We start from the raw sequence: 9,434 nt of genomic DNA, 5'->3' as shown, positions 1-9,434 counted from the left end.
ACCAACGGACTCATTTACGAGCACCTTACATATATTTTGCGACCGCTAAAACCCTCAGTCGCAAATTTCAAATTCCACACGCCACATGAATAGACCACATCCTAAAAATGGGCAATAAAGGACTTCCCCTAAGCTCGCAAGCATAAAAGGAAAGTTCAAGCCACGGTCCAACCATGCAGTACAGCAGTTGTATTCCTCACCTGCTTGCTGTCAGTTCAGGCAAATCCAGCAGAGTCCTGATCAGTAGATGGTCGCAAAAAGATGGAAAAAGCTCAAGTCCCATGTATGGGGGCCTCCAGAAAATTGGAAGGAAATCAAGACAAAATCAATGCGAGCCGTTTTTAAAAAGGAAGCACCCGGTAGCGGCCAGCTAAGCGCGCACGCAGCCATCTCGAGAGAGAGAAAAGGGCGCCGCGGCCCGGCCGCCGCAAGTGGAAAGCAGAGACAGGGAGGAGAGAGAGGCAGGGAGGTCGCGCAGCTGCAGCCCGCAGCGCAGCAGCAAGCCAGCAAGCACCCGCCGCGGCGTCGTCATTAGCAGTAACTCCTAATCGCTGCCTGCCCCCCGGCCAATAGCGTGATTTTACTTGCTTTACTAATCACGCTTTAGCGATTTAGTCTCCTGCTCTTCCTTCCCCCACCTCTTCCTCCCTCCCTGCCTCGCCGCTCCCTTTCTCCTCCCTCCCCCCCCTGCCCGCGGCCTCTGTCCGTCCCTGAATCCGTGGCGGCTCCCGAGGCGGGCGGCGCAGCGCAGCGGCTGGTCTCGAGGGGCGCTGCCTGGTGAGCGGCGAGGCGCCGGATCTGCGGCGGCGATGGAGGCGTGATTCGGGCGGGAGGGAGAGGCGAGGCGGGGTGCTGGTTTTCCCGGCGTAGGGGATGGCTGCGGCGGCGGAGGCTCGGGGAGCGGACTTCCCCGTGGGGATGAAGGTGCTGGTGGTGGACGACGACCCGACGTGCCTCGTCGTGCTCAAGAGGATGCTCCTCGAGTGCCGATACGACGGTGAGCTAACTCCCCGACCCCCTCTCCTTCTCGCCTCGGCTCGGTTCCTTTGGCGTGCTTCGTTGTGTATTGTGCGCGAGATGATTGATTGCTTCGAATCGGTTTGGAACAATATACGTTTGCTTCTGTTTCGTGCTTCGATACGATTTATCTGTTTGGAGTTCGAGACGGCGCTGCTTTATGCGATTGATACGCCCCTGCCGTAAATTCTGTGGAATTTTGAGTTGTCTGCTATCAATCTAAAAATAGGGAGATTTCTAACGGTTCCTGAAGTAAATTTTGACGTGTTTGTATCTGGACGTGGTTTGATGGCACGTGTTCAAATATGGATTGGTGGCTAGAGATCTGAGCGAATGCGTTGTACTGTTGCTGCCTGCCAGTAACTCGGAGTGCTTATGCATTTGAAGTATTAAGATTGGATTTCGAGGATTTGACCCAGCTATATTAGGATTCTACCAGTCTTTATTCGTGTTGGATTGTTGATGCACCTGTCGTGCCCTCTTATGCCCTGATAATCTTATGTTAGGCATATGTTTAAATGCAAATACTCCTTGGATGCCATGTTGCATTTAGTCTGGGCATATCAATATAAGTGAAGTGCACAATTCCTTGAAATGTTTGTTTCTTGCCATTCTTTTCTGGACACTTACCCACATGTGTGCATGGGGAAGTCAAGTGAGGGGAGAACTAGGTTATTATATTTGTTTTGCGGGGCATTGGTGCTATTGTATCCTCTCTCCCTATATTTTTTTTTCATTTCCTACCTCTACATGCTGTATTTTAGATTTTGTGGACGGATATCCTTATGCCCTAGGCTTGTTCAATGCTAACACTAGTTTGGTAGAAGATAGAATGAAGTGCAAATATACAAGTTTGTTTCCATTTGCTAGATAGAAGACCCTGAATATTGATCGAATTCAAAGCATGAGAAATTACTGGGCATGCTTTTCTTACCCAACGTTGTTGCATCACTGCCCATGAATGAACATGATTTTGTCAACTGGATACGCATGACTTCGCTGCAATAAGCATCTGGCTATGATATGTTTCTATTTCATTATGATGCAATACAGATATGCAGTAGTAGGTGAATTATCCCATATTTGTTGTTGCTATTGTGGGTTTGAATGTAATTTGTTCCCTTCTTGTTGCTCCATGACACAATGCTGCATGTTTATGGGTTTTATTTGTTTTCTTTTAGATCCACATTTTCAGGAACTTTGTATTTTGTAGGCAAAGAATCTTTCTATGCTAGCTTGTTCTTGCATAATAAGGATGCGTCAGTCTCAAATTTTACTTGATTTGCGTTGTTGAATTTCCTTGTATACGTTCTTTAAAGTTTAAGCATTGTCGACCTTTTCTTTTGTTTTGCAGTGACGACATGTCCTCAGGCTACAAGAGCCCTAACTATGTTGCGAGAGAATAGGCGTGGTTTTGATGTTATAATAAGTGATGTACACATGCCAGATATGGATGGATTCAGGTTACTTGAACATGTAGGCCTTGAGATGGACCTTCCAGTTATTAGTAAGTATATTTTTGTTTTTTCTTCCGTTCTTTTTGTTCAGTATGTTAACATGTGTTCTTTGAATGATTACTGATACTTGATGAAACTTGCAGTGATGTCTGCTGATTCAAGAACGGATATTGTGATGAAGGGAATAAAACATGGAGCATGTGACTATTTAATAAAACCAGTCAGAATGGAGGAGTTGAAAAACATCTGGCAACATGTTGTTAGGAAAAAATTTAATGAAAACAAGGATCATGAGCATTCAGGTAGCCTTGATGATACCGATCGTAACAGAGCAACCAATAATGATAATGAATACGCTTCCTCTGCAAATGATGGAGGCGATGGTAGTTGGAAATCCCAGAAAAAGAAAAGAGAGAAAGAAGAGGATGAAGCTGACATGGAAAATGGCGATCCTTCTTCTACATCAAAGAAACCAAGAGTTGTTTGGTCAGTTGAGCTTCATCAACAATTTGTGAATGCAGTCAATCACCTTGGGATAGACAGTAAGCTTTGCTACTTGCTTTTGTAGTTTTTTGAGACAGTGAATTGCTGTAAATTTGCATTGCCAGTTATGTGCCTTCTTGATTGGTTTTGAGTGCTGTTGATTACTGTTAAAAACTTGACCCTTGGAGCTTAGTCATCTATGCACCATCATGCTTACATTTATTTTATATTTTCTGCAGAAGCTGTTCCAAAGAAAATTTTGGAGTTGATGAATGTCCCTGGCTTAACTAGGGAAAATGTTGCCAGCCATTTGCAGGTTTTGATTCTGGCCTTTTGATCGCATTACCTTTTTGAGTACCTTATCTTTGCATGATGTTGCCACTTCTGCACCCATACATTTTACACCTCAGTGCTCAACCAAAATTTAATCTGGCTTTGTTAGTGATATAATAAATAGAGGGCTTCCTGCTTGAGTGAACTCAGATTTGAGTGACTTATGCTTTTTTGTTGTTATAGCGCTTCTCCATTCTTTCGTTGTAGAATGCAATTGTGCATCGAAGACTCAAACTCTACGTTTTTTGGCTGAGAATATTGTGAAAACATGTTGATCTGAAACTATTCTTAAATGAGCGTCAAACTCTCCTCAGCAACAGATCATCACAAAATAAACAACTTTTGCAGTATTTCCATAAGTGCTTAGCTGCAGACATTGCTCTGAAACTGTTCTTAAATGAGGGATGTATCCTCCTTCCATTTTGCATTTTGGAGTACCCTATGAAATTCCATGAAGTTTACCAATTTGTATTGCTCATCTGTTCAGCTTCAAGTCCAACCAAAAATCCATGAACCTCATTCTTTTTCATAGCTTGAAACATGGTATAAATGGCACCAATGGTGATGAAATTCAATTTTTTTCTTTGTGCAGAAATTCAGACTCTATCTGAAGAGAATAGCTCAGCATCATGCTGGAATACCTCATCCATTTGTTGCACCTGCTTCTAGTGCTAAAGTTGCCCCACTAGGAGGACTGGAATTCCAGGCTTTGGCTGCTTCTGGTCAGATCCCTCCTCAGGCTCTGGCTGCTTTGCAGGATGAACTCTTAGGTCGACCTACAAGCAGTTTGGCGTTGCCTGGAAGGGACCAGTCATCTTTACGACTTGCTGCAATCAAAGGAAACAAGCCCCATGGAGAGAGAGAAATAGCATTTGGTCAACCCATATACAAGTCTCAGAGCACCGCATATGGGGCATGCTGCAGCCCAGCAGGTGGAGGATTTCCATCTTTTGCAGCCTGGCCCAATAACAAACTTGGTATGGCAGATTCACCTAGCGCATTGGGAAATGTGAGCAATCCTCAAAATAGTAATTTGCTACTGCATGAATTGCAACAACAGCCAGACACGTTGCTGCCTGGAACCCTTCACAATATTGATGTCAAACCTTCTGGCATAGTTATGCCCTCTCAATCATTAAATGCATTCCCAGCTAGTGAGGGTATCTCACCTAATCAAAATCCCTTGGTTATAGCTTCTCAATCGCCAAGTTTTCTTGCATCCATTCCTCCATCCATGAAACATGAACCTCTTCTTGCATCATCTTCACCGTCAAACAGTCTGCTGGGTGGGATTGATATGGTTAATCAAGCATCAACAAGTCAGCCTTTGATTAGTACCCATGGAGCAAATCTTCCTGGTCTCATGAACCGCAGCTCAAATGCAATGCCTTCACCAGCAATTAGTAATTTTCAAAGTGGGAATAATCGGTATATGGTTAATCAGAATGCTATGGGAGTTAGCTCAAGAACACCAGATGTTCTAAAGACTGAGAGCACTGACTCGCTGAGTCGTAGTTATGGCTATATCGGTGGCGGCACCAGTGTGGACTCTGGCTTGCTCTCTTCTCAGATCAAAAATCCACAGTATGGTTTATTACAGAGTCCAAATGATGGTACCGGCAGCTGGTCTCCTTCACAGGATATTGATAGTTATGGCAATACCCTTGGGCAAGGCCACCCTGGCTCCAGTTCATCTAACTTCCAGAGTTCCAATGTGGCCCTTGGGAAGTTGCCTGATCAAGGACGAGGGAGGAATCATGGGTTTGTCGGGAAAGGTAATTGCATTCCAAGCCGCTTTGCAGTGGATGAGGTTGAGTCTCCAACTAACAACTTGAGCCACAGCATTGGAAGCAGCAGAGATATAGTGAACCCCGACATTTTCGGATTTAGTGGACAGATGTGAAACTTTCTTGAATTTGTAAGTAGGTGAGCACACTTTCCGAATCTTTGTAGAAGATATATATTCCTTCTATAAATATTCTTATTAATTCATCCTAGCAGTGGTAGTTTCTAGTGGCATCAACTTTGTCATTATTCATGTTACTGTTTCTTTTTGACTAGAATGAACTTGGTTAAGCTACCAAAGGCTTCACTTATTTGTTTTAAGTTTTAACTGTAGTGTTTGCAAATATTTACTGTGTTTGCTTAATGGTATCATCATTGTTCTAACTGTAGTGTTTGCATAGATCCTGTTTATCATTCTTGGTGACTTTTTTAGTAGTTATTCCTTTACCCTTTCCTATTGTGAGCCACCTTCTGGGAGATTTCACAATGACTGTGCTTCCCCTGTTCTTTTTGTTTTACATGATGCATGAACACGAAATATGCTTGGCCTTGAGTTGTACAAAATCTGAAACAGATGTTTGTCTTGATGCAGGGTTGATCAGTGAGCACTGGAAACAAATTTAGGGGTTTGATGAATGGTTGCTCGTATTTTTCATTTCATCTTTTTCCTCTGTAATTGGTTTATAAAGGGAATAATTTATGTGACAGCATGTGGAATCTTGCTTTATAGAAGTTTGTTCAGTTTAAAGTACTTCAAATTATTCGGTCCCTTGTTAAAATAGCTCCTTCGCCTAGCTTTTCTTGTAAATATCGATTGTTTCTGACCATCGTAATTCAGCGCAGCAGATTTAAGCCAATCATGTGTACTTAGCATAAATATTTTATTCCCGTCCGTGTTTCATGGTTGAACTATAGTCAGGTACCGTACTCTCCCAGTTGCGTTAGGTTGAGACATACTAGAATTATATACATATTCTGCATATATAATAAAGCTCTTTTACGTAATACTAGCGTCTTTGTGTTCACTGCTGCTTCTTTTTTAACATAAGGCAGGAGCACTGCCGAATCATCTAAAGAAGTTTGCGTTCGCTACTTCACTCCGTTGAGCTCTCCCGCCCCTCGTCAAACGCGCTGGCTGAAATCCTAAGCAAAAGCCGCACACTAGTAGCAGCAGGAACGAGCAAGGAAGCACAAGCACTCGCCACTGATGCCGCAGCAGCCATTTGTTTCGTGCATGTTGATTGCCCCAACCTCAGCGGCCATGGGAAAGGAAGCGCTGCCTTTCCTCGTCTCCTCCGCTAACCTGCTGTCTGCCATCTCCCAATATCCACTCGACGGAAAGCCGGCATGGATTGGGAGGCACCATCGCATCTAAACAGGCTCACATGGCACATTAAGCCAAAGGCATTGCCAACATCGCTTTTGCTTGGTTGATTTGCTATCTATATAGTTGCCGTCAGAGGTCTTGAGTAATATGTCAATGCTATAGTTTTGCTTGCCTGCTGCATGGCCTCCCATGAAATCTTTTCTTACCATATAACCACACATGCACATGAGATTTTGTGATTACTAAGTAGTATAACCTGTGGTACCGAACCCATGCTAGTTAAGTCTCTTTTAGTAGTGTATGTATAGAAGGGATCATGCTTGATGCTTAAGTGTTGAAGTGCAGTGTCTATATACCATACTGTGAGTCGCCCTTTCCAGCTTGTGGCAGGTTTCAAAGGGGGTGAAATGGTACTAAGCGAACTAAAAGTACCATTTCACCCCTTTGTTAACTGTTGGTTTCTTTTCCCTGAATGGTAACTGGGAACAGGATGATTAAAAAACCGCACCGACTACAAAGCTAGTTAATGATTGCGATCCTTAGTCTTTTTAGATATCAGAAAATCTAAAATAAGAGGACTCTAGATCTCCTCCCAATTTTGAAGGAGAGGAAATGGTCGGGAGGAAAAAAATGCCAGAAAAGAAAAAAATAATGGGAAGTAACAAATCGATTCAAGAAAATAACAATATCGACTCACCAAACTCCGGCGACCTCCTCCTCTTCTCCGGCGACCTCTTCTTCTTCTCTGGTGACGAATTCAACTCTGGCGAGTTCCAATTTAAGTTAGGATTTGGGGATGGGATAGGATTTTGAGGTTTGGGATTGGGGAGGGGATTTTCGCCTACAAGATCTAAAAGGATGGCCGGGGGAGGTTGCCAAACTGATGGTGGTGCTTGGTTGTTGGTGGGACGGTGAGGCGGCGGTGGCACCACCCGCCGTACGTGGTGGTGGAGGATGGCGGTTAGGCGGTGCTAGCGGGAGGGGGGAGTGGATGTTGGGGTGGTGGATTTGACGTTGGACTAGGGTGGGAGCGGACGCCAGGGTGGCAGATCCAATGACGGTGGCACCGTCCGAGTCGGAAGATGCAGGTGGAGGCGAGGGAGCTCATCCGAGAGAGGGTAAAGCATGGGAGAAGGGAGAGGGGAGGGAAAGGGGAAGGGTAGGGGATGACGGTCCTCGCCGGCGTCAGAGGTGACGTGGCAAGGTGGAAGTCGGCCGTAGGGGTGGATCGGGCAGAGGCGGAGCAGGTGCGGCGGATCGAGCAGAGGCGGCGCAGGTGCAGCGGACCGGGAGGATGGCGTGCTAGAATGAGAGGGGGATGGGGAAGGAAGAAGATACGGTAAATGGAGCCCACGCGGAGGGGTCTTGACCTAGCGCTATCTAAAGATCCTCTCGGCCTAGTTACCTCATTTATATATTATCTTCGTAGGAAAAAAATATTACGAATTCAAGATTATGCTGCAAATGAGCTAATGATATTATGTTTCCATACAAGTTGCTCTGAGCTCGGGTGATATCGATGAATTGTGTGAGAGAAAATAATCGGTTGGCAAATATGTTTGCTTTAAATTATATTAGCATCGTCTATGGACAAAATTATGCAGCTTTGTAATACTTCTGCAGATATAAAAATTTGTTCTACGAATAGGGTCTTCTTGAGGACCATGACTAAAATCTTCAAGGAGTGAAAGAAAGTTTGGGATTCTGTTTGTGCAAGCGACGACATCGAAAGCCAGCAGGGATCATGTTCAAAGATGGTCCCATATATATTGTGGATGACTGGTCTGGATGCGGTTGCACAACTCATGGTAAGAACCAGTTTGGAGTTGTGCGTTTTCTTTATAAAGAGGAGCTCTTGCAGATTCGACAGGCAGGTCCAATACGAGTCGTGCAAAGTTCATGCTAATTGCAAGCTAAGCAACTTGTCCGGTACTCACCCACAGATGTGGACCAATATATAGATTCAGTGTTTTCATTATCGATGCTTTTCTTTACCATGCTTTTCTGCAAGTGCGTGAATCTGACGAGCTCCAGCCACTTGGCGAAGAAGTTGAACGGCGTCCACGCCCTGCGCCACGATGAGTTGAAACGTCGGCACCCTCACCACGTACGTCCTTGGCTTCCCGGACGAGGTCGGCAAGCGTGGCCGTGGCCTTCAGAACGCCGGGTTGGGGGTCGGCGGCGAACAGCCACACAAAGGCGCCGACGGCAACGCTGACGAGCGCGACAGCGCAGAACGCGAGCCGCCAGCCAGGGACGCCAAGGAAGCTCGTGCGCGCGAGCAGCGGGCCGAATTGAAGGAGCTCCCAGCGATGTAGCCTACGGTTTGCGCCCTGCACCCACCCGAACGCGGAGCCGCGCGTGGCGTCGTCGCTGTAGTCGGCTACTAGGGAGTAAATCGCCGTCGCCGGCACCGCGATCGCCAGCCCGACGCCGTTGAAGCCCCTCGCGATAGCCATCTGCAAGAGAGGCCCACTGTCAGAGGGTGATGGGATGGCACGAGTCAATAGCTAGTAAAGTGCCCCGGACAAAATTAAAAAAAGAAGAAGCGGTTAACTGTATTTGTTGCGCACGCTCACATTATTAATCATGTCCGATAGCAACACCTAGCTTCAAAGTTTGACTGCAAGTCTGCCATTGGATAGTTACAGTAACCTTGCCGAATCCACTGCCAATGTCCGTTGCTTGAGAACAGACGCCCAGTGCTCTAGCTTGAGAGCTGGGGCTGTGCTAGTCAGATGCTAAGATACATGTGTTCTTGGTTATTCACTTCTTCTGACCTCTCTGAGCTGATGTTTGCATGCGGTATATATATGGATTCAGGTTAATTACTTTCACATTTTATTCTCTGGGGCACGAGCACGAAGCTTACTTGAGCTTTTACGCCATGAGGTCAATCTTACAGCTATTAGTAGTAAGTTGTATTTTCTTTTCTTTATCTGCCTTTCTATATCTGTCTAGCTACACCTCATGGTGAAGGCTGAAGAGGCATTATCTTATGTTAGCCTGTGTTCCTGGAGGAAGGCATCACT

The 9,434-nt window shown here is 45.4% G+C and overlaps 1 protein-coding gene across 2 annotated transcripts; it reads left to right on the top strand.

Annotated features, from left to right (window-relative positions):
• The first annotated feature begins 416 nt into the window (after window positions 1-416).
• LOC101755278 (two-component response regulator ORR21) lies at window positions 417-5,932 on the top strand. 2 transcript variants are annotated; one of them, XM_022823142.1, is made up of 6 exons: window positions 417-997; window positions 2,372-2,524; window positions 2,618-3,016; window positions 3,197-3,273; window positions 3,883-5,208; window positions 5,668-5,932. In XM_022823142.1, the coding sequence occupies exons 1-5, from the start codon at window positions 874-876 to the stop codon at window positions 5,191-5,193; spliced, it is 2,064 nt and encodes a 687-aa protein (XP_022678877.1). In that variant the 5' UTR covers window positions 417-873; the 3' UTR covers window positions 5,194-5,208; window positions 5,668-5,932. The 2 variants fall into 2 exon arrangements, with proteins under 2 accessions (XP_022678877.1, XP_004985153.1); XM_004985096.4 differs by having other exon boundaries at window positions 423-997; window positions 3,883-5,216.
• Window positions 5,933-9,434: the final 3,502 nt, after the last annotated feature.

Source organism: Setaria italica, chromosome IX (assembly GCF_000263155.2).
Source record: "Setaria italica strain Yugu1 chromosome IX, Setaria_italica_v2.0, whole genome shotgun sequence".
Taxonomy (NCBI): domain Eukaryota; kingdom Viridiplantae; phylum Streptophyta; class Magnoliopsida; order Poales; family Poaceae; genus Setaria; species Setaria italica.
Note: the sequence above shows the minus strand (reverse complement) of the source record. Positions and strands in the feature narration are given on the sequence as shown.

Coding starts and splice junctions, on each gene's coding strand:
- LOC101755278 (XM_022823142.1), top strand. CDS start 874: ATGGCTGCGGCGGCGGAGGCTCGGGGAGCGGACTTCCCCGTGGGGATG. Junction 998..2,371: donor CCTCGAGTGCCGATACGACG/GTGAGCTAACTC, acceptor TTTGTTTTGCAG/TGACGACATGTCCTCAGGCT. Junction 3,017..3,196: donor CAATCACCTTGGGATAGACA/GTAAGCTTTGCT, acceptor TATTTTCTGCAG/AAGCTGTTCCAAAGAAAATT.